The following is a 25,066-nucleotide window of genomic DNA, read 5'->3' as shown; positions in this document are numbered from 1 at the left end:
AACAAGCTCCTAGAAGGACAGCAAGTAAAGGTTCCACTCTGTGGAGGTGGGGGCCCAGAGAGATCTTCGCCTGGGGGAGCCCCACCAGCTCATATCCAGGGGACCCCAGTGCCCTGTCTCCGTGTCGGGGTCACAATCACATTTTTGATCTACTACCACAGTGGGGCTGTCAGGGGTGAGTGGCTTAGCCAGCGGTTAAACCACCTCCACGCTAACAAGCTTAAACAGTCAGGTTGGGAAGGGTCCTGGCTGGAGGAAAAAAAAATTAAAACCCAACCTTAGACCCTTAGACCTCTTGTCAGACTCTGAGCAAAATTATATTTTTGAACTAGTCCACAGTGTGGACAGGAAATGACCTCTCCACAAACTGCTTCTTTAAAAACAAGCGTGGTGCCTCCTGCAATCCAGCCTCTCTCCTCTCTCTCTCCCTCTCTCTCTCTCTCCTCTCTCTCCCTCGCTCCCTCTTTTCCTCCCTACCAACCTCCCTTCCCTCCCTCTCTGAGCTCCTGCGCTCTCCCTCTTCCTCCTCTCCCGTGCTCCCTCCCTCCTTCCCTCCCTCCCTCCCTGCCTCCCTCCCTCCTCCCGCTCCGGCTCCTCTCTCGCTTTAGAGGGTTCCCACAGCACTTCCCAGCCAGTGTGCTCAGCCTGCCTGCCTGCCTGCCTGCCTCTGCGTGTGTGCGAGTGTGTATGTGTGTGAGCGTGTGTGCGTGCGTCTACTTTGTACTGTGAAGAACACAGCCCATGTGCTCTGCATGGACGTTACTGCTAGTCTGTTTAGCTTGATTTTCGACAAGCAGGCAAGATGTCCAGCACACCACATGACCCCTTCTATTCTTCTCCTTTCGGCCCATTTTATAGGAGACACACACCCTACATGGTACAGCCAGAGTACCGGATCTATGAGATGAACAAGAGACTGCAGTCTCGCACAGAGGTAAGTACTTCAACCTTGGCTGGGTGTTGGTGTATTTTTTTTAACTGTGCATGGGCTTTTCCTGGGGTTTCTGGCTGAATTCTGTGGCAAGTGTCCCACTAGCTACTACCACGTACAAGGGAATGAGCACCAGCATGAAGCCACTAGTTTGAACGCCCCAGTTTGCGGGGACAGCAACTCTTGGAGCAGGGAACAGTTTCTGCCGGAATCTTGAAACAGAGAGCCCAGCGCTTGATTCCCATGCCAGGGCTTCAGAAATGCTGCTCTCCCAGAAACTCTGCTGTTTGCAGGCTCTGAGATGGTCCTGTTTCTTGAGATACAATTGCAAAGGATTCTGCGGTTGTTTGTGTTTGGATGGATATAAATGAGTCTGCTCTGACCTGCATTTGCTTTTCAAAGTCATCAAAATTGAGGTAAAAGGTCCAAAAGAGTAACCCTAAATACTTTTCAGAACTAGCCTTGGAGGAACACATGTTTGGATATTTCCTTGTTAAATTCTGAAAGTAGTTGCTTGGGGCAAGAGGATTCTATACTTTCTCCTCTCCCTCAAGAGGCTAAGGGCTCTACCTTGGGGACTAGAGCCGGCTCAGCATTCCAGCCCCTTGAGTTTTTTGGACTTTTGTGATCTTGTGCCTCAGGAAGGGAGGGAGGGAAAGAAAGAGGAGGGGAAGAGAGAGAGAGAGAGAGAGAGAGAGAGAGAGAGAGAGAGAGAGAGAGAGAGAGAGAGGGTTCATTAGTTCTCAGACTACAACTCTGGGAGTAGAGAGACCAAGACTTTCAGAACTTTCTAAATGCAAAACTCCAGACTGCCTCCTGCAATTTAAATATTTAATGTCAGTTGAGTTTTCCTCTGTGTGCTGGCTGGCTGGCAGGGCTGCTGCGGGTTGTCCATTTGCCTGTGAGTTGGGGCTTTGTGTTATCTTCTGAACAGGAGTTTCTTGTAGGTGCCCCAAAGTCACTTTAGGGAGCTGGAATCCCTGGGGATTGAGCCTTCTCCGCCGAACACAGATACCCAGGGAATTTCTGCCAGAGAGCTTTTTGGGAATCTGTTTGGTGGAATTTTAGATAGAAGATTGACTTTTAACTCTGGGAAGGGATTTGATTAAGTTTGTATTATAAAATAAAACACACTTGCTTGAATTGTCAATGGAGCCATAGAGAATTCATGACATTTAATGTATTTAATATGGCTAACGGTATTGTGACCTGCTTCCTGATTGGCTCACTACTGGACAAGGACTTGTGTGTTTCAGAAAGCTGTGTTGTCTTCATCACTGCTAGTTTCTTTATATGTTAATACACTAATGATGTTAAACACAATTGCTGGTACAGTGGCTTTCTATGGAAGCCAGTACCCTATAGGGAAGTATAAACTCTTTTTTGCTTAGGGAAGTAAGCTGTTGGTAGTAAATGATATTTGTGTGTGTTGTTTGTGTGCACGTGCATGTATGTGTGTGTGTATGTGTGTTACAGTGTGTATCTTTCATTCACATCTTTACAATTGTGCTAGAATCCTAAGTTCCCTCATAAATGATTGGTTGACATAGCCTGCTTGCTTCCAGAATTAGGAGGATAGGAAATGTCTTAAAGTTCAGACACACGTAACTGCAATACAGATTTGAAAAAAGAAGTTTTTAAAAAGAGACTAGAGGCCACTATGGTTCAATTCTTGCACAACAGGAGGATTTAAAAAGAACCTGTATCCAACTTGCATTTTAGGAAGTTTTTGAGGCCTTGCAGTGGGGCTTCCTCCCGTCCTGCAGCGTGGAAGGCAGGCAACTATCCTGGTCTGGGTGCCTCTGTGCCTGTCCTTAGCTCTGGGCAGCTCTGAGCTGGGGGACTTCTCTGCAGACCTCCCTGCCCTGGCTCTGACACAAACCTGCAGGGTGAAATCAAGTCCCAGAAAGTTTGTTTTCTGTTTTGAGACAAGACATTTTAAAAGTTCCATATTAGTAATGCATTTTTCAAAACTGGCTCATTATCATTTGTAATAGCTAAACTTGGGAACTTCTAGCTTTTAGACTATGGGGTGTGACAGTGAGATATTTTACTTTGAGTAGGAAATAAAACTGCTTCATAGTTGAAGAACCAGGAGAAGAAAGCTTCAATGAGAAATCCTAGAGCTTTTAATCTTTCTAAGACAATAAAACACTATGTATTATTTTTTAGTGTGTTTTGGTGTTTTGTACATGTACCTAGTACATGTACCTTCTTATTAGGTCTTTTAAAAAATAATTATCTAAATAATTGCCATGCCGCTTCTCACTTTCATTGCTAAGCAGTACATGGTGTCATGCATGAATCCAACACCATAAATTTGTTTTCATTTCATATGAGAAAATGAGCAAATCATATGATTGCTCCTAAAATATAAAGTATTAACATTAAGTCTTAAATTGATCATGATGTGTACTTAGAAAAAAAAAAACTTTTCAAGAAAAAGTCACACTGAGGTTTCACCAAAGATGATTATTTAGGATACAGCTGCCCAGGGTCCTGGCAAGGGATTGGTTACAGTGAGATACAATGAAACCCAGCAAGAGTTATCAGTTTGTCCATACAAAAAATCGAGTAGTTTGTTGAGTGATTACTTTTAGACTTTAGCCAGTGCACACTACCTTTTGGGTGTTCTTTCTTCTCTGTCTCTGTTCCCTAGTTCACTCTCCCATAATATGTAGTATCATTTTATTAACTCCTAATCACACACACACACACACACACACACACGGGTAGATCTCTCAACTTATTTGTTTTGGAACACATAGTTGGCTATAAAGAAGCTATAGCAGAGCAGTTTGTGATGAAGAAGTTGTAATCAAGTTTGTCTAAATTTCCTAAAAGGGTCTTTTTTAATGGAAACAGTCACTGTCCTCCCATGGGCCACCCCCAGAGCCTTCTACTATGGTCATTTCTTCCAATTTAATCAAAGTATTTTGGACACTGGATAGTGTTAGTTTGAGGATGGTTGACTGGGAGTTAATCCCGTTTCTAACTCCTTCCTGTCAGGTACTAACTAGCGACTGTGGGTTTTGATGACCTTATCTGCAAATTCCCTACCATGCCCCTTTAATTTGAAAATGCAGATTGGCTTTCTTTAGTATGAGAAAGAATTCTGCAATAGAGTAAAGAGCGCAGACATTATTTCTTTACTCATGGTATCACAAATCACAAATGATACTGGCAGTCCATAATAGTGGGGGAAACCTGTAGGCCGGGGCCCTGTCAGTCTTGGTTATAGCTAGAGCTTAGCAAAAGTCCTTCCTGGACAAAGTAGATACTCAATTAACATTTGTTGACTAGCTAACCCTTGAATCTAGTAGATAAAAGAGGAGAGAGGAAGCTTGAGAATCCTGCCATTAAAATTAGCACCTTCCCTGAGAAGCACAATTCTGACTTCTGACGCTTTGGAGCCAGGCACCTCCTGTGGAGTTGAAGTGGCTTTGGGCCAGTCCCCTTAGAGCACCCCGCCCACATCCTCCTCTCTGATTTTTATCATGAGGTTATTTAGATCCCTAATCACTTTTGGAAAGCAATGCAAGAGTGTAAGATTGTAGGACCTTACCTCTTTTTAAACGAACAAGAGTGCATTACAAAGCAATCAACAAAAGCTGAAATATATTTTAAATGCTGCTGGGTGTTGTGGGAAATAAAATTTCTTTGCAACATCAGAATCTTCATGGATTTTGATAAAGAAATGAGCGGATGTCTCAGAGAAACTTTGAGCTTCGTGTTGCTTTTCACTCTAATTCCAAGGCAGGAGAAAAAGGGTTACATTTTCTCTTGTGTATGCTACCATAAATTGACCCGATGTCTTCCAAAATTCATATATTTGAATAGTCTTACTGTGCCAAATGTATCTTGGAAGAATACGACTGCACAATTATATAGCTTAACATAGCACACACAGTGCAGTCAGATAGGAAATAAAAATATGTTCTAAAGACTTCAGAATTTGTTCTGTGGAGAGCTTCAATAAAAACAAAAACAATCTGTATTTTTTTCCTTCCTGAAGTCTGTACTGTGAGATGAAAATGTAAGTGGGGAATCTGAGAAACATCACAGTGAACATCATTTTAAGTGAAGGAATTTAACTATGTTGAATTACTGTGGAATTTAAGAAAGTTCACAAGTAGAGTTATAAAAATCATAATTATTGTAGATAAGTTTTTTTTTATCTTGTTTCCTCATTCAAATGACCAAAAATGTCTCTGTTCAAATGATGATGTTTATGTTTTTAAGTTTATATATTTTTTCATGTTGGCATCATGCTAATTTTAATAAACTTCCATAAATAGCAAAAGAGTGTAAGTTCCCTTATATTTTGAGAGTTTTTCCTTTTATCAGTATTGCACATCCCATTCCAAAAGAGAGAACTATGATTTCAATCGGAAGCAGTTCACCCAAAGATTTTATTAGAATTACAGTGTTTAGTTTTATGGGATTTAATATGAATGTTAAAAATGTTGAAGACCTTGAAATTTAAATCTGCTGTTTCTCACCCGCAGCAGCTCAACCCTAAAACTCCCCGGGAGGGGAGGGTGGAGGGAGGAGTCTCAGTCTTTTCTTTCAGCTGCATTTTTATGTACTTGGTCACAGGGTTTCACGTTGTAACATCATGTTTATTCATGGAATAGCTTAGTATCATTGATGTTCGGATGGAATCTAGTTAAAATGAGATTAAGTATTTTGGATAGGTGGAAAGAAAGGAAAATGTGGTAACTTGGGAGTTTGTTTCCCCCTCTAGAAATTTAGAAAGAAAAATGTTGCTGGTTCTCTAAGGCATATGAATGATTTTCAGTGTTAAGAAGGAACTTTCCAACTTTTTTGAAGGAGGTTGATGGGGGTGGGGAGGGGGGATTGGTGGTGGTCAGGAAAGCTATTTTGAAAATGTTAAATGAAACCAAAAGTGCAGTTTTAAAAATGAGAACTTCCAAACTCCTTATTTTTTAGACTCTCTACATGATCTCAGAAAACAAATTAGAGAACTCTTGTACTGACTTTTATTTTCCTGAAGTCTCCCCCCGCCCCCATTTTCTTACTGTGGGAATTGTTTTTAATTAAAAATTGCTGCAAACTAACTATTTGTAGGAGGCCAAAAAGAAAAAAAAAAATCTTTCAACACAGATTCTTATCAACTGAGAATCAATGCACATTTAAATTTCTCCCTTTTTGGTGCATAAATTATCATATAGGATTTAAACTCTATGCATTTTTTAAGCATTTGTCTTTTTGTTTGGGTTTCAGAAAGAAATTAATTTAAATTGTATGGAGAACAGGGCCATAAATCTCCTTTTATTGCAATTGTCCACATTAACTCATTTTTCATGTGGAAAACAGCACACCCCTTTTCTGAATAAGCAAACAAAACATAAAACAACTATAAACATCCAACTTTGTAAATGCTCAAGAACCAGATCTATGAATTTAGTGATTTGGATTTGGATGTTTGGTCTCAAAATATAATCAATCAAAATATAATCTATTTTTAAAGTATCAGAAAATACAGCATTTAGAAAATATTCAACTGGTGTTGATACTACCATATGCTTTGGTTATATTCTGACCAGGACATTTTCTTTCCTTTTCTTTTTTTCTTCTTTTTAAAATCTATTTCAGCATCAATTTTTTTCTTTAAATTTAAATTCTGGCCACATGCTTCAGAACTATCGATACTTAACAATTCAGTCATTCAAGAATTCCTATACTTCAGGTAAGGAAAATATCAGAAACTAGAAATGTAGAGATGATTAGGGCATTTTCTGTCCTCTAGGGGCTTACAATCTGGTAATGAAGAAAGACGTACAAACCACCCCTTATAATGAGGCAGGCACTGTGATAGATTAGTACAAAGTGTCCTCTGGGTATCAATGTGCAGTGAAATACACACACTTCTCTGAAGGTAGTTGGGATGATACTAACATCTATGGAGTATTTGTTGTTATTCACACTACCAAGTAGTTCCTGGATGTGCATCAGCTCGTGTAACCCTCATGATCACTGCATAAGGCAGGTACCACTAATGTCCACATTCTTACTGACAAGGAGCTGGAAACCCAGAGGATAAATAAATTGTCTCAGGTCTAACAAGTGGCAGTTCTGCACCTGAAGCTCCTAACTACTCTGCTGTAGCACTTCTTGAATAAGAAATACTAGGGAAATTCTAGCTTTACTTGTAAACACTTTTAAATGCATTCAGTTTTTCCTAGGACAAGTTGACTTCCAGAGGTGGCTTGGAATTTGACTCCATCTACCTCATGTGATTCTCTCTCAAATGCCTGACTTCATTTCAAAAGAAACTGTATGCAATTTCAGGGTAGAGGCAGGAATGGAAAATATACCCTGATTATTGAAAGAAAGAACTAAATCGTACTCCCTGTTGAAAAATATTTAATATGCTCACTGTATCTGAAGAGTTTATGGAATTGTTATAGAAGAATATTATTCATCTAAGTTTTTTTGTTTTTTTACTTGAGAAATATGTAGATTTCTATCCAGTGATTCTTTTCAGCCATATCTGTGAAAAGTTGTATTTGAATTGTTTTAAACAATAGTGGGATGAAGTAAAGCTTTTCAGTTTTTGGTGGTATTACTCCTTCGACAACAATAACAATATAAGTATTAGGAGAATATATTATAATTAGAATTTGCATAGCATTGGCTTCCTTTACTGGTAGTCAATTAGGAATCTGAGAGAAAACAAAAACATTGGTGAAAAGAACCCCCATGTTTCAGCTTCTCTCTATCTTAGTTTGATCCACTCCAAAGAGGCAGTCAGTGTCTCCACATCCTGTCTCTCTGCAGAAGTTGTTTGTAGGGGATGGAGTTTCCTTCCTAACCTTGCAGCCCACTTTGGCCATCTGTGAGGCCATTGTCTCTACAGTAAATGCCTACCAATCTTTGGAGAGAGGAAGGATCGCTTCATTTGATCCACCCCAAAACCTGAGATGCACGTATTCCAATTCCCTTTTAAGAGGTAAAGAAATTGAGACAGAGTACCTACATGCATGTTCTGAGATTGGGATCCCCAGTTGCTGGATTTTCTACCTCTCAATCCAAAGTTCTTCCTTGGAACATGCTAGTAAAACACTATTATTTTCCAGCTGCCCACTCCCTGCTGGTGGCTCTGGCAGCCATGACCTGTCTGCACATCAGTAGCGCCTTCTACCAACCTAACTTAAAGTTGTAGTCTTCTAATTAAAAAGAGATGGTTTAGAATTAAAGATTTGTGGACCCCTCCAGAGCGATACCTTCTTCATCCTGGTGACATTCTGAACCCTCCTCCTCTCTTTTCTGGGCTGGGATGGCCTTCAAGTTGTGCTGTGTGCTTCTTCCTTTGACCTTACCCTCCATTCTCCACGGTGGTATTTTTGATGCACAAATCAGATCATACGACTCTCCAATTTCCCCTCACACCTAGGACAAGCTCTGAACTCCTCCTTGCTCTGGCTGTAAGGCCCTATCGATCTGTTCCTTCCTGATGCCTCAGTTCACTAGACTCAAGCCACAGGGACTTCTGGATCCATTAACTTGACCAGCCTCTTCACATCTCAGGACCTCTGCACTCCATGGTGGAGTGGGCAAATGGCTTCCTCCATAATAACTCATATATCTATTAAGAGACCTAATTGGAATTAGAATTGGGCATGGTGCTAGGTTTTTCTGCAGGTGATCAATTAGACACCTCACAGAAAAGAAGGATGATGAAAGAAACAAGTGAAGCACTTAGGAGGTCTTCTGTTGGTCAACTTCATGTTCCCTTCCCAGAGACATTTTCCTCAATTCCCTCGATTAAAGTGAACCCTAGTTACCTTTCACATCTCCATTGCTTCATAGGAATTATTACAGCTGATATATTTTTGCTTCTTGTTTGTGTCCTAAACATTTTCTTGTCCTGCATAGAATCTAAGCCTTGTGAGGATAGGAATGTGGTAGCCATGTCCACAGCCGTCTTCTCCATTTCCCACAGCAGACGGCTGATATGGAAAGTATGTCCACTGAGTAAAGGAAATAAAGAGGTTCCAGTATGTCCAGGCTGACATCAGAATCTGCCCTGAATCTTACCAACGATTGCTTACAGTTCCAGTTGGACACACATTTGTGAGCTTAATAGCCAGGGTGTGTTTGCTGCTTGTAGAAAAGGAAATCCTGAGAAAGGAGAATTTCTTTTGTGAAACAGGGTAGACCTGAGAATTTTGCCCTCTGAGTGTGTGAATCTGTTGGGAATCTCCTGACTTCTGATTAAAAATATTTATACTAGGGCCGGGGATTTAGCTCAGTGGTTCTGCCGCTTGCCTCGCAAGCACAAGGACCCGAGTTTTTGATCCTCAGTACCAAAAAAAAAAAAAAAAAAAAAAAAAAAAAAAAATATATATATATATATATATATATATGTATATTTATACTGATCCTAGCAATGCTTTTCTTATTTGGTCCACAAATTCTCTTTCTCTGCATCTACCCAAGGGTCTGCAGCCAAGAGATATGATATGAATCATTATAGTACCTGGAGAATTTACTTTGCATTTAAAAAGGTATTTTAGGGCCATTAATCAGTTTGTTTGTTTGTTTTGTTTTGTTTTGTTTTTGGTACCGGGGATCAAACTTGGGACCTTGCACTTGTGAAGCAGGTGATGGAACCACTGAGCTAAATCCCCAGCCCATTAATTAGTTTGTTCGAAGTGATTTGTACAACAGAAAATGTGGAAAGTTATATCAGTACTGTATATGGCCCTGTGTCTATAATAACTGTTTGCTAACCATATGGAGAGAGAGAGACACACACACACACACACACACACACACACACACACGCACACACACACACAGTAACAGAGTCAGAGAGACAGAGACAGAAACAGAGCCAGAGCCAGAGAGAGAAGAGAAATATCCTGGATTTCATTTATTTATGTCTACAAATTCTCAATTTCTGGTTAGGAAATTTGTACAGTTTTTCCCACTCTCCCCAAAACATACATACTTTGGAGTGAAAGGACAGACTTGCCTTGAACCTCAGCATAACTCAGAACAAGACAGATTGGGTGCAAGCCCTGTCCTGTATCCTATGTCTACTATTTGCTGTTTGATCTTAGGGAAGTTTCTTAACTCTTTTAAGCCTCAGTTTTCTTGCCTGAGTTTCATATTGTGAAAAGCTAATTCATGTAAAATGCCTGGCATATAATAGGTGCTAAACAATGGGAACTACCATGATTATGATGATGCCTTGATTCTCTGTTCTTCCAGCAAATTAAATATTGTAAGTAATGCAACACTTTGCTTGATTTCCTAAAAGTGTCTTTACAAAATCCCTTTTATGTGGCCTCCACTAGCATACTATAACTAGAGGAACTAAATATGCAATACCATGTCCTAGGACTTGTGGGCTTGGTGTATCATCCAATGGGAGATACTATGAAGGGTTTTCACTATTTTGTAGTAGTGATGATATAATAATCAGGTGCCATCCTGTAGGGGAGTAATGGCTTGTCACAGTGGCCACAATTTCCTGCACATCCTAAGTCATGATGACCCCTTAGAACATCTAAGGGTAAGTGTTCAGTGTTGTTCAGTGTAAAAGACCTTGTGGACTCTACTGTGTCTGGAGAAAGCTAAGAACTCTGGGGAGACAGCAGAACACTGAACTGTTCCCCTTCACCAGGGCCGCTGAAAGCCTGTCTAAACGGAAGTCCAAGGAGAGGGCTGAAGAGCACACTGCTCGTGGCCTTTGCTGACCACTCTCCAAAAGAGGCACACTTCTCTGTGTGCAGCTGGGCAGAGACTTCTCCTAGGGAGTTGGGTCAGCATTGGTCAGAAGCCTGAAGCTCCCCCTGCATGTCTGGACTGATAACACCTCCCATCTCCCGTTGATCCACTGTGACACCTGGCGGCTTTGTCCTCAACACAGAGAAAACACACAGGCAGTAGACCTCATGAGGTGCTGAGTGGTACCATGTGGAATCTCTCTGGCTGGAGGGATCAGGGTAGTAAGATCACCTGTCTCTGCTTTCTTTCTGGATGCACAGTTGTGCTGATTTTATTTCAGTGTAGATCTTCTGTGATTTCTTTGTGTTGAATTCTTTACATGATATATACTTTCCTCTACTTCATTTCCTTGACCAGGGAGGGGACTTTTCATTTAAAGCTCCACTTTAATAATAATTGTTATCAATCTTTTAAAGAGAAATATCTTCATAATTCAAACAAACATTAAATTACTGCTGATTTTTTTTGGAGAGAATAGTGCTTGTTAAATTTTGCTTCCTAATGTAGGTCATTTCTTCGGACTCATGAGGATTTTATCTTGCTACTGAAAATCTGTGCATGAGCAAAAGCTAAACCAATAAACAAGGCTGACCATTTGGCAGTACACACACCAAAGCAACCCTTCTTATACCTTGTAATTTTAACCATGGTAAATCTGTAGCTGGCTGAATTTTCTTTTTTTTCCCTTAGAATTGAAACTAAACAGTTGGTGCATATTACCTGTCCTTGAAAGGCCCTGATTTAGTGGATCCTACCACTCTCATATTGACAAAATCATAGAATTTCAGGGCTGGAATACACAGGAGATGTTATTTAACTTCAGGTTCCAATTTCTGAATTGCAGAACCCAAAGCCGGGTAGGCCTTAGCTGGAGTATGTTGTACTGTCGATTCCTAAGCAGGCTCAGTCTTTCCAAGTCATACCACTAATGTCACTATCATAACTAAGAACTGGCCACATCTAAATATTCTTACCTACTTCAACCTTATAAAAACTTTAACGTTCTAAGGTCTTTTTTTCCTCTTTGAGCTTCCCAGTTGCCTGAAAATTATATTAATCTTTAGCATCATGCTATTGAAGCTGAAAAAAACAGCACTAATCTTTCCTGTTTTTGAATTTAAGATTGTTTTCTTTGCCAGCGTATTTAAAATTGAGTTGTGTATGCTTTAAAATGTTTATTTTTTTGATTCTAAAATACAGTACATTTATTAATGTGGAGTATTTATAAAGTCTATCAATGGCAAGATGGTAAATAAAAATTGTTTTCAACTTTATCAAAAAATTACTGTTAACATTTCAGCAAATAAATTGAATGCACACATAAATGTACATAAAATTTTTATTTGCTTAGCAGAATATTGAGTTCCCTTTTGAACCCAGCTCTTCAAATTATGACTATTTCACCTTGTCTTTAAATCTTCTTAAAATGTAATTCCAGTTGCCTGAATATTATTGAAAAACTAATGGTTTTGAAAAACTAATGGTATTGAAAAACTAATACCATATAGATGTATAAAAATTATTTAGCCTCTTTACCATAATTTGTACTCAAAGAGCTCATTATTCTTCACAATCAATTTTACCCCTCACTGAGGTGGAGGAACGGTGGTGTAAAGAGTTAACTATGGAGACTATTACGGTTACCATTAGCAATTAGTAGTAGTCAGAAATCTGGAATCCAGGCCCTGTAGGGTTTTTTTTCCATGTGGTGCTGGGATCAAACCCAGGGCCTCACACATGCAAATGCTCTACCACTGAGCCATGTCCCAGACTGTTACCTTTCAAGCTAGATTCTTCCTCTTCATTTGAGGCCATATCCTTTTTCTTCCTGATTTTCCTTCTTTTATATTATTTCTGAGAGAAGCAGGCAACCTTGTACAAGGTCTGTAAATCAAAGATTTTTGCACAATTCATACTGGGAAGAGGGAGCTGGAATTAATGTTAAGAGTCAGTGCTGATCTAGAACCAGCAGGCCAGGCTATTGAAAGTTAATTTATGACACTGTCTGAAGGACATCTTTTTGATTCAAGGAGAAGAGGGGGCCTCCAAAAGAGGGCTATGTTGGGAGTTGTAGTCAATGTTATTTTATTTTTCTCACTGGATCGAAGAGACCCTTGGGGTCAGCAATTATCTTGTTCATACTCCTATTCTTCATGATAATTATTTTCTGTGGCCAGCAGCCATCTTTTTTAAAAGGCACATTTTACAGAGGTTACTATTTTGTAATTAGTTTCTCAGTTACCACTTTTTATATAGGTAATATGCATTCTAAGAACAAGCCTCAAACGCGTGGGCTTCTATACGTGTAATGAAGTGGTGTACAGTGAGATTCTGTCTTCTACCAATGCATTTGCATTAATTACTTAACTTCTGGAGTCATGCAAATTTATTTCTTTACTTAGTGGCTTTGGGTAAGTTAATTTACCCCTCTGTGCCTGGTTAGCTCTCATGGGTAATACAAATAATGATCAAGTCTATGTTTCTGGGTTGTTGTGAAGACTGAGTGAGATAATTCTTACAAAGTGCTTAGCACAGTGCCTGCCTGCACCTTAGAGGTGTTAACTATTATTATTATGTCTTATTTGTTTTAAGGATTCTGAGCATCTCTCATATGTCTAGAAATAGAAAAGACAGCATTCCTGTCTTAAAACAGCTTACCGAGGACACAGTAAGGATTTATAGAGAAGGAGGTTCCTGAGGGATGAGTGGGAATTTGCCAGTTCAGAAAGGGTAGTGGGAAGGATATTTTAGGTGGAAGGAAGAGTAAATTCAGTAAGAGTAAATGGAGCCCTGAAAGGTAACTTTATGTTTGAAGAAGGGTGAGGATTTGGACCTGTCTGGGGCTTAGGATGTAAGTTGGAATGTGTAAGTACTGTAGTGATGCGAATAAATCTCCATAGGAAGCAAGCATGGGAGTATGAAGGTGTTTGTACACCAAGCCACGGTTGTTGTTGGTCTTTATCCTTTACAGATTATACATTGGACCATAGTGGAGAAAGTGCCAGCACAAGAATTTAACGTCTCTGTGCCTTGGTTTCTTCCTTTGAAAAATAGGACAGCAGTAGTCCTCATGTCATAAAGTTGTTTTAGGGAATATATTAAGGCCTTTATGTGTTTAAATTAACCTCTGGCACATAGTAAAATTTAATCAGCATTAGCTACTGCTACTGGGTAAAGAGAACTAATAGAGGGCTTTGTTGTTGTTGTTGTTGTTGGGGAAGGATGAAACAATTTGATTTGCCATAGCTAAGAACCCTTTGCTTCCTTGGTGGTGGGTAGACTGACGTCTTTCCTAGAATACATTTGTTTTCTGAGAGGAAGAATCAGTGGATGGCGAGATGCATAAAAGAAAAATTACGCACACTTACTGGCTTACTGAGCTATTTTTAGCCTAGTGTGTCTGAGGCAAAGGATGGATTCTTATGGCAATTTTTTTAAAGATGCAGCATTACAGTAAGCCAAGGTTATGTAACTTTCCCAGTGACACTTTGATTTTTTCATCATTGAGGTCCACACTGTGGCCCATGAAACTTTTAGCAGCCATTTTGGGTCCCCAGGGTCCTGCTTTGCCAGAATTGGAACCTGTTTGGGAAACTAGAAAGGATGTGCTGTGGCCTCTGGGAAGACTCCTTTCGTTGGGAATGAGTGTAACTCAAAGGCCCACAGCAGAGTGGCAATGAATCAAGCAAGAAAGCCGCATGAAGAAGAGAGAATGACAGCAAGTACTGAGCCCCACCCCGTTGAGGACACAGAGCCTGTGTCTCCATGGGACTCAGTTTCATGTTGATAGAATGGGAACAACAACATATTCACACCAGAGGAACATTCTGAGTGCTGAATGACACCAGGGAGGTGGGCTGTCAGGCTCAGGGTGGGTACTAGATAGGGTCTCTTCCCTTCTTTGCTTGGTACTTCATGTCACATTGCAGACCCCATAGCCTTTGCTCATTTTGTGGTTGGTTTTTCTTGTGTCTTTCTCATACTTTTCCCTCTCTCTAACCCTAAGCCTGTGGCCTTGGAGGAATCGTTCCCTCTTCTGACTTCTCTGGGTTAGACTAGACTTGAACTCCCAGCTCCTTTCTTCCCCCTGGAGCTTAGAATTGCAGTGATGTGGAGTGCTGCTTTCTGTTTTTAATTTGCCACAGAACATATAAAATCAAGGTCCATGATATGTTTTTGACTCTCTGTGGAGCCTCCTCCTCCAGGCCTTTCTCTCCCATCTCCTTTGGTGAGAGAATCTTGCTGAGTCTCAGTGTCTTTCTTTTCCACACAAACTGAGTGGAGCAGGAGGACCAAATTTTGCCTCAAAATGCTCTCTACACACTATTGTCTTAAAACCTGCATGGAGAGGAAGGCCCAGGGATTGTTTCTTCCTGTCATCATAAAAGTAGCTCAAATGCAAATGCAGAATGTACTAAAATTACACAGTTCAGAGGATGCCCCATACCATTGGTTTTTTAGAAAGGTTAAAATTTATCTGAACCAAGACTAGGAAATAAGCTTAAGGTGTTAGGTTATTCTGAAAAGACTGTTAATGCCTGTTGGCTAAGTGCATTAAACTGCTTTGAAATGATCACTTGTGTGTACTATTTTAAAAACTGCTTGCTGGGATGGTGATTTAAACCTATTTTTTTCCAGACTTCAAACTTTGCATTTGTCTGTTGAAAAAAATACTGTATTTGAAACAAATAAACATTAAAATATAGTTTATTATATTTCCAGGCGTTTGACTGAAAGGAAAATATGTCAAGACATTTATAGTTAGAAACTGAAATCTCAGTCTTAATTTGCTTCATTGTGTTTCCAGGGAGCTTAACCCTATATAATATTACCCTATCTCTGGAGACCTCCTTCTTGAGTTACCAGATACTCCTGGTATAATAAGAGAATGGGGGGAGGTGGGGAGAGAATGGTTGGGGAAATAGTTTCCAGTCCTAATTCTATATTTCCTGTGATTTTTTTTTTATGGAGGCAGGGGAAATCAGAGAAGAAAGAATTCTGCTGCTAGTTTTATTATGGCTTTGATTTTAAAACCATTTAAGCAGTAGCATTCACGGTGGCACCCTGTGGCGTCTTGGCTGGAATTGCATTGACTCATTCATTCTTCCATAGCATCTTGAGTTGTTTTTTATTATTTGCTCAGTGATGGAGAACCACAAGAATGATCTGCCCTCAGGATGCTCACGGCCTGTGGGGGAGACAGTCAGCTGGGCATCTTCTTACGTTGAGGGGTGACAAGTGTCCTGTTCGGCTAAAGTGGGCTGTTGAGAACAATGAAGACAGAAGTTTTCTCAGCTGGGATTATGGTATTAAGGTGGACATGTAGATACACGTGCACACATATGTACATACACACACTACACATACACTGGCTCTCTTTAAGTTGCTCTTATTAGGTACTAAATTGTGACTGAAATATTTATTACTTTCTTGAGGGTGTGGTACATCTGGTGATCTCTGGAGGAATTAAGCTACCTCTCTATTCACAAAGAGGGAGATAAATGTGGAAACCATAAGGCCCTAGAAGGGCTCTAACCAAGTTCTTTAATCCAGAGTATCTAGACCTGGGAGAGGGAAAAAGAAACAAGGCAGCTCCTTCAAAACCACTTAAATGCCAACATGTGGCAAAATTAATCTTTTTTCCCCTGGTTATGAGAAATCATCTGAGTAAAGTGTAGAAAATTTAATCCTCAACAAGATGGTGACCCTAGCAATTCTGTGAAACTTTTAGGTTGTTAGTTTGTGAATCTTAAAAATAAATCCCCAATCCCTGTCCACCAACTATGATATATAGCTGGATAGTAGTACTGAGAAAACTTTAGGAAGAAATAGATGGTCTAAAGTCTTGAATGATTAGGAATCCATAAAACATAAAACATGAGAGTGGAGCAGAAACAAAAGCAGAATCTCAAAAATTCAAGAGCAGGAATAATGATAATCAGAGTGAACATTTATTAGTACTTGCTTCATGCCAGGCTCACATCTAAATGCTTTGCATTATTATCTCAGCTAAAATGTCAACAGCAGTGTCTCTCCATTTTTCAGATGAGAGCACTGGGGTGGTGTAGTAAATACTTTCCCACCCCTGGGACAAATTTCCTGACACCTGAAACTTAAGGGAGAAGAGATTTATTTTGCCTCACTGTTTTCTAGGATTCAGTTCATGGTTATTTGGCTCCAAGGGAGAAATGTCGTGGTGAAAGGGCATGGCAGAGGACAGCTGCTCGCCCCATGGCAGCCAGAAAGCAGAGGGAGAAAGGAGGAATGGGGACAACAGTTCAGCCTTCTAGGTCGTGTCCCAGTGACCTACCTCTTCTACCAGGCTCCACATCCTCACTGCACATTCATCTACTGAACATTAGTTCAGTGATGATGTGGTGTCCCCATGACTTATTGCCTTTCAAAAGCTCCATCTCTAGATACATGAGGCTTTTTGGCCAAATTTTAGATCTAAACCATGACAGGCAGAGAATTGGTTGGTCATTAGCCCAGAGCTTCACAGCCTGAGGCACGCTGGGTGTGCCCAGATCCAGAGTGGAACCTCACTTTGCAATTCCATGACTCCCCCAAAGGTTCCCCCCCAGCCTTTATAGATGAAGAAACTGAGGCTGTGAAGGTCAGAGCAGCCTTTGGGTGAGACGAGCAATGCCACATCGTGGGTAGATGACCTTGTTTTAGGTTCCTCAGTGGCCCCACACGCTCATCTATGGACCCAGTGAGTGTACAAGGAAAATCCACTGTGGCTTTAAGTTCAGAGACCACTCCAGCTTTGGCAACCCAGAATGCAAGGCCAGGGGCAGAAAAGATAATAGAATGTATTCTTGATTGAATGAAGAATGAGTGATACAAGAGGAGTAGCAGGCCTTGAAGTTTAAACACGTTAGGTGACACAACTAACCAGAAGTTACACATACACAAGCTGAGTCTGTCTTTCCAGGCAAGGCAGTCTGTAAGAAGTCTATGTGATTAGCAAAAGGACTACACTCTGAGGAGCCTACAGCTCTTCTGTGAATAGGAAAAGCTTCCTGGAAGTCCTGGCCCACATCAGTCCCCCTAGGGCTTGGCCAAACATTCAAGATTTTAGTCCCTTGTTCCTGATTCCTTGGCCAACTGCCTTTATACAGTGTAAAAACTGCCCAAATGAACAAGATTTCTTTTTATTTAATTTTGTCACCCAGAGTCTAACACAGGACCTGAAATATATCTGATGTTCATTAAATATTGATTGAACACACCAGGCATTTTGAGGACTGTGCCTAATTGTCTCTTATCGCTAGAATACCCCGCACATAAGAGGGTGTATGGGCCCTGTGCCATAGACAAGGTTGGAAATGGCTCTCAGGAGTTGAGTTTGTTGGGGAAGAAGAAGGGCATCCTGGTCAGTGGAAATGAAGATCTAAGATGCCACTGGACACAGCTCTGGGCCAGGATCAGGGAGTGGGCTGCTAATCCCTGCACAGGACAGTCTCTGCAGATGGGAAGTGAGTGGTATGCTTGAAGGAGGAGCAGAGGAGGCAGTCATTGGTTTCCCTGCTGGAGGGCTGTGACAGCTTTCTGTCATGATAACACAATATCTGAGCTTATAAAGATAAATATTTATTTGGCTTTTGAGTTTAGAGGTTTTGGTCTACGGTCAGGAGGACCCACTGCCTTTAGACCACTGGCAGGGGTGCCAGAAGAAAATGGTAGGAAGTGCCTTATGGAACAAACAGTTTGAAGGCCTTCCCCAGTGCCCCAAGGATCTCCTGCTAGACACTCTTCATAAAAGTTTCATCACTTCCTAATAGGGCCACTCTGGGGTTCAAGCCTTAACATGGGATGTTGAGGGACATTCGACATCCTCACCATAGCAGCATGCAGTGTGAATGGGACTTCATGGGGTTGTCAAGTTGGCTTCACATTTCTTTCTTTTCTACCCTGTCTGTATCATCAGGACTCCTCAGAGAACCAGAGCTTGTAGGATATATATCTAGGAAGACACTCTTTTTAGGAATAGGTTCACGTGATTACAGAAGCTGAGAAGTCCTATAGTCTGCCACTTGCAAACTGGAGACTCAGGAAAGCTGGTGGTGAAATTTGAACTCCTGAGAGCCAGAGAGCTGACAGTACAGATGCCATTCTGGACTGAAAGTGTGAAAACCAGTAACACCAAGGGAAGAAAAAGATGGATGCCCCAGCTCAAGTGCAGAGGTGGAGGTATTCCAGTCTTCCTGTGTCTCTTGCATCTGTTTGGTCCTACATCTGTGGGATAATGCCCGCTCATACTGGGAGGACCATCTTTTTGTTCAGTTCACCAATTCCTGTGCTAATCTCAGAGAAAACACCCTCAGAGACATACTTACAGACAATGTTTAGCTAGTATCTGGTTTCCCTTGGGCTGCTCAAGTCAATACAAAAATTAACCACATCTTCCATTGCTAAAGTTCTGCCTTCTCTGGTACAATAGAAACTGGGAATGGAAGTCCTGAAATTCTTGTTAGAGGAGATTGGATTTGACTTTAGAACAATCAGGAGCCTCTATATGTTCTTGTGCAAATCTATTAAAATATTATTCATTCTCTCATGTGTTCCATCTGTATTGAGCAGGGCCAAGAAATTAGCATTTAATGGTGGATAAAGATAATCATGGGCCTTTCTTGTAGGAAGCTTACAGCCAAGCAATAGGGATGTACCTCAACTGAATAATCATAATAATTAACATATATGTGTACATATATCTATATAAGATAGATAAGATATATATCATCCAACATAGTATGATCAGTTCACTTGAGTATTCAAGCATATTTCTATGAAAGCGTAAAATAAACCAAAGCTACACAGGTAAAATTAATTGTCAAGGAAAGACTTCTTTGAGGAAATGAAATTTCAGCTGAGATTAAAAAACCTATTTAACTAGAAAAACATAGGGTGCCAAGATGGCATTCCAAGGAGGAATGGTAAGTGCAAATGGGTCTCGTGGTAGGAGAAGAGCAGTTGTCTATAGTTCAGACAGGGAAGATGAGATGCAAGATGCAATCTGAGACTGAAGATTAAGTTGGGGACTAGACCATGTTTGGCTGTGAATAAGCCATATTAAGGGAGGATTTTTAAAAAAAAATCTAAGAGCAATAGGAAGTATGATCCTTTTGCTGAGGGCTTAAAAGAGGGTGAATAATTGGAGTAGTGTTTAAAACTCTCTGTCACACTGCTGAGTGGAGAAGGGTGTGGAAGGATTTAGAAACAGATGCAAGAAGACAGGTTAGAGAAAATATTTCTCTTTTCCAGGTAAAAGATAACAGTGAACCTGATCTGGGGGAATGGACTGGCTTTAGAGGGTGTTGGGCAGGAATGGGTGTTGGCCTAACTCTGGCAGTACTGGAATAAGAAAGTAGGAACTCTTTCCAGGCTCTGTCTCCATTTGTTCCTGTCAACAGCATGTACCTGTGACTTCTAGCCCCAAATCAGTATTTAGTTAATGATGTTCACTTTACCCGCTTCCCTGAGTTCACTTGAAATTGCTGTAACAGCTCATCGTTCATGTCCATCAACTGTTAAACACATGCACAGCCTCTCTCCTCCCCTGGCCTAGGGCTACCCACTCCCTTTCCTTACTTGCTTTTGATTGGCTTTACCTTTTTCAGCATCTTCATTACTTCCCAGTTTGTTCAACATCTTTTATATTTTTTCAAAGCAAAGATTAAGTGTTCATTTTCTTCCCCATTTTTGAGTCTCGTTATTTCAGTGTTTCTCTTTGTTTATTAGTGGTCCTGTTTTCAAGTGCCTCTTGTCTTTGAAAAGCTCTTATGATTCTCTCAAACCCATTGCCATTTTCTTGCCCTATCTTCCTTCCCCCTATAAGCTTTAAGTGTGGCATTATGGTTTTCTTTCATCCCCTTTCCACTTCTTCAGGTTCAACTATAGACACCTAAGATTGCTAAGCAGTCTCTGGCACAATGCAGAGACTCAGCAAATATTGTTAAGTTTGTTCCTTTTATTGAATGCATAAAATGACATGATGCCACTTACAATGTTCTTGTAGGTGCTCCTCCTTATATCTGTATATATGTATACAGGGGGCTACCTGAATCCAGGCTTCCACTCAGGAACCTCATGAAATGATTCGCTTGTTCTGTGGGTCCATAACAGGGATATGAATTTTCACTGTGAGAATATCTTCACAGTTACTGAGTGTGCATCATAAATGCGTGTCCATTCAGTAAACTCTTACTGATACATTTACTTTTCCTATAAGTTGTTAGATGACTTTAGATCATTTGAATATGGATCTCAGTTTCTGTATCTAAGAGGCAATAATCAGAAAAAAAGAAAAAACTTTATGGACATTTAGAGAACATGCATTTATCCCACATACAGGAACTGTGTTAGATCCCAAAGATGTGAAAACAGCTAAAACTAGGAATGAGGCAGGGAGGAGGGTGATTTCTTTTTCAGTGAGCCCCTTGAAACTCCTGTTGCAAGTCAAAATACTGTCCTGGGGTGGAAGTGATCTCCAAGGTAAGATAACTTCTCTTATTTTCAAAGCCTCTTTCTCTTGACAGGTCAGTGTTAAAGATAAGAGAAAGTAACAGATTTGAAAGTGTGTTGGGTAAGCAAAGCACTATGCAAGTTCCACATTAAGAAATCATAGCTGAATCAGTGGTGAAGGTTTATACAATGGATGGGTCCCTTGGTTAGTGAAAGGAGATTTTCGTGGATTGATAGCAATAGTTATTTCTGAAATTTTTCTGTTGTTTGGTGATTACTGTTAGTTTGGATCAGCTTAATGCCTTTTTCCTCTAATGCACCTAGAGATTTGTGATGGAATTAGCTATGCAAATTGAATCCTTAAAAAAAAAACCTTCACAAACCTGTATGTTATATTTATAAACTTTACATTGTACTAAAGTCAGCAAATGTCACAGAATTAAAATCAGTAAATGCAAAAGTGAAGGTTTCCATAGCAACAGTAACTAACCCATATTGCATGTAAAATAGAATGTACATTAGGATTTACATTTAATCATCTATTAGTAGAAAAAAATTTCACATAGAACAGGTGTAATATGGATACTTTACAGTGGCCCTAGTAACTCTACCTTTTAAGGTTTAGGTTTTATTTGCTATAACTCTTGTGCTTGCCAAGTTTTGACTTTTTTTAAGGAAATGAAGGAAGAAAAAAAAGAGGTAGCATTAGGGCAGAGGTATATACCCCTAGATTTAAATGCAGGTGAATGTCACTATTGCATAAATTATCAATCAACTCAGTAGATGTTTCAGGGAAAGAAATAGACCCAGAATACTAAATATTTATGAAATTGTTGCACATGGGGTACTTAAGAACAATTTCTACCTGGCACAGTTAGTTTATCAAATCTTCAGTATCTCTAAAGCATAGCAATGCAAGACAATTTGGGGACTTTGAGTTGGTTGTGGAAAGACCAGAAACGTGTAACAGGATCAGAGTCAGATATGGAGGTCATAGCTCCAGCCCATCATTCTCTGTATCTGGCCTCCCTTGTGAACTTATTTCTTCCTATAATGCATCCCTTGCCTACTACTGAAGTTCTGAGAATCAAATAGGAGTGGGAGGAGGCAGAGGATGTGGGCTGCTTTGTAGACTCTAGAGCTCTCCAAATGGATAATGGCTTTCAGAAAGCAAGCATCACACTCTGCCTTTGACTTGCTGTGCCCGGAAAGGGTCTATCCTTGGCTGTCTGCTCGCTCAGCAGACCCACCCAACACTTCCGCGGAGGACTGAGTCATCTGGAGCACTGTTCACCTCCTCCAGATCAATCCATATCAGATGGCTATAGAAAGAGACTCTGCATTGGGCAAGATTTTCTTTTATAAAATTGGAAGAAGTTTTAGTAGTGACTAAACAAATGATTCACTTGAAAATGCAGTTGGTTTTTAAAAATAACTTTAAGTAAAATCAATCAGAAGGTTTTGTTTTTTTCTTCATAAACTTTAGTATTCTTTAGTATGCCTTGGCTTTGTTCTAAGCTCTCTGAATTGGGACTGCAGTAAGCCACAGAATCTGCTTTTTATCAAGTAACCATGGTAATTTAAAGAATTATTTTTAAATCAATTAATTTGGTATCGCTTTAGGAATTAGAATGAAGTTATCTGGCTACCACCCAGATCAGAATTCTGCCAGCCAGCCCAGAAGCCCTGTGCTAATCACAACCCCTTGATTGTATAGGATTGATTGAGTCTTTTGGTATAAATTCTCATGTTTCCCATAACCTTTTCAATAGCCTGCCTCTCTTCCCAGTGAATACTTGTTGGCTATTTTTTTATTCCTTTATTTTCTGGCCCACCAGATGTGCCCTAGCTTCCTTCTGCTTTTCTTGACTGGAGTCTGATAACGTGCATGTCTTGTGGGTGTGGTGGCCTGTCCCACTGGCTTGTTTTGGGATTCATGTCACCTTTTCTTACCACAAAGAATTTTCACTTTATATTCATTTAAAGCATTTTTTTTAAGACTGATTTGACAAACTTTTATCAAACATCAGTCATATGCATACATAAACATGAGTGTAAGTTAAATAGTTTGGTTAAGTATTTCTAAGACTTGTCATATATAGAATTGTTTTTTAATTCATAGTTGTCTACAGTTTTTCATGTAGTACAACCTCTATAATGCCGCAAACATTCGTGAGATAACACTTTTCAAAATAACCCATTAAAAAATCGCTGTGCTGGACTCTGAGCATGCTTTGCATTATGCAGATCTTGCCTAGTTTTCAATTCCATTTTCAGGAATGTAACTCATCTTGTTGGAGCACACTCTGCCTCTTACTCTCAGCTATTTGATTCTGAGAAGTTAAAGAGTGATCCATCTCTGTCTCCAATTTTCTTCCAAGCCATTCTCATCTAGGTTGCAAATTATGATGCTTCTGTTTTTAGTATTTGCATATTCATAATGACAGTGATGGCTTGACATGGGAGGTAAATCATAATATGATCATAAAACATACATTATGATGTCATGTTGATAGTGGAAAAAGTGTGCATCTTAGATTAGTGAATTATATGTGGACAAAAAGATGTGGGATTTTACTGTTCTTACTGTCTGGTAACCTTCCTTCTCACCTAAAATATATTCTAAACATTTTTTCATTAAATATGACATAAAACTGTATTTCAATATCTCCATATTTTCCAGCTTCTGTATTACCATGATCTATATAAACAATACCTTTTTGTCTTGCCACTTAATTTTATTGTAATGTTTTCCATAGGATTTTGGTTTTTCAGAGCTGTCTGATCTGTGTAAGGAATTGGGGATATCTTAAGATGATGCTATCGTTATTTGTAACAGTCACAAAGCAGAAGTAACCTAAATGTCTTCTACCTGATGAATTAATACGCAGATGTAGTACATCCATGCAATAGAAGCCATAGACAGGACAGATTCCGATACTTGCTGCAGTGTGAAAGGGCCTCAGAAGCATGCTAAATGAAAGAAGCTTGTCACAGAAAACCACATATTGCATGATTACGTGGATTGGAACAGGAATTGCTGCAATAGATATAAAGGATTCTTTTAAGATAATGGAAATCTGCTGAAACTGTCTATAGCAATGATAGTACAATTTGGTAAATTTACTAAAAATTAAACCATTCCAGTTTTATGATTTGTAAATTATACCTCAGTGAGAATGTGGCAGCTTTCTGTCCCTGTGACAAAATGCCTGAGATAATCAGCCTATAAGGAGGAAAGATTTATTTTAGCTCATGGTTTCAGAGGTTTCAGTCCATGGAGCTTGGCCGTTTGGGCCTATGTTGTGCAGTACATGGTAGAACAAAGCCACTCTCCTGGGCAGATGGGAAGTGAGGAGAGAGCGAGCGAGGAAGGGCTGGGGTCCCAGTATTCCCGTGAAGGTGATGCCCCTCAAGGTCCAACTTCCTTCCATTAAGCCCTACTTTCTTAAGATTCCACCACATCCCAGCAGTGTCACAGTAAGGGCCTTTGGGGGAACGCTCCAGATCCTAACTATAGCAGGATCATTAAGAACACATTTTGCCACTACTGCTGTTTTCACAGAATATTATGTTTTAGATTAAAAGTGTGTAAATAATGTAAAATATTAAAGTTTGTTAAAATGTTCTTTGTGAATTTAAGAATTAGAAATAAGAATGTGTATGCCTGCGTGCATGTCTGTATGTGCACATGTGTGTATTTGTGTGCATAAGGCATAAGGTAAAGGTGTATAAGGCATAACGATAGAGGGCACCTTTTGTCATAAAATCTCCCGGTGACTAGAGATGATTAGCCTCATCAGGGTTAACCACTGGCCAAATGCCAGACTCTGTTCCACCATCCCTAGCCCATCCACCCTTTTGTGATGGGCAACCCACTTCATTTTGTGACAGTCATCTTATTGT

General features: G+C 40.0%; 1 protein-coding gene across 12 annotated transcripts in view; it reads left to right on the top strand.

Annotated features, from left to right (window-relative positions):
* Positions 1-411: 411 nt before the first annotated feature.
* The window catches only part of Ldb2 (LIM domain binding 2), a 393,311-nt gene continuing 368,656 nt past the window's right edge, over positions 412-25,066 (top strand). For 4 of the 12 annotated variants that reach the window (XM_021260246.2, XM_004847239.4, XM_021260248.2 and 1 more), the window contains exon 1: positions 412-934. In XM_021260246.2, the coding sequence (XP_021115905.1) occupies positions 803-934 (132 nt within the window). In that variant the 5' untranslated portion in view covers positions 412-802. The remainder of the gene's footprint in view (positions 935-25,066) is intronic. The other 8 variants (XM_013073083.3, XM_004847242.4, XM_021260247.2 and 5 more) reach the window with 4 other exon arrangements.

This window comes from Heterocephalus glaber, unplaced genomic scaffold (assembly GCF_053883595.1).
Source record: "Heterocephalus glaber isolate CG9 unplaced genomic scaffold, H.glaber_assembly_v1.0 deba00001509, whole genome shotgun sequence".
Classification (NCBI taxonomy): Eukaryota; Metazoa; Chordata; class Mammalia; order Rodentia; family Bathyergidae; genus Heterocephalus; species Heterocephalus glaber.
Note: the sequence above shows the minus strand (reverse complement) of the source record. Positions and strands in the feature narration are given on the sequence as shown.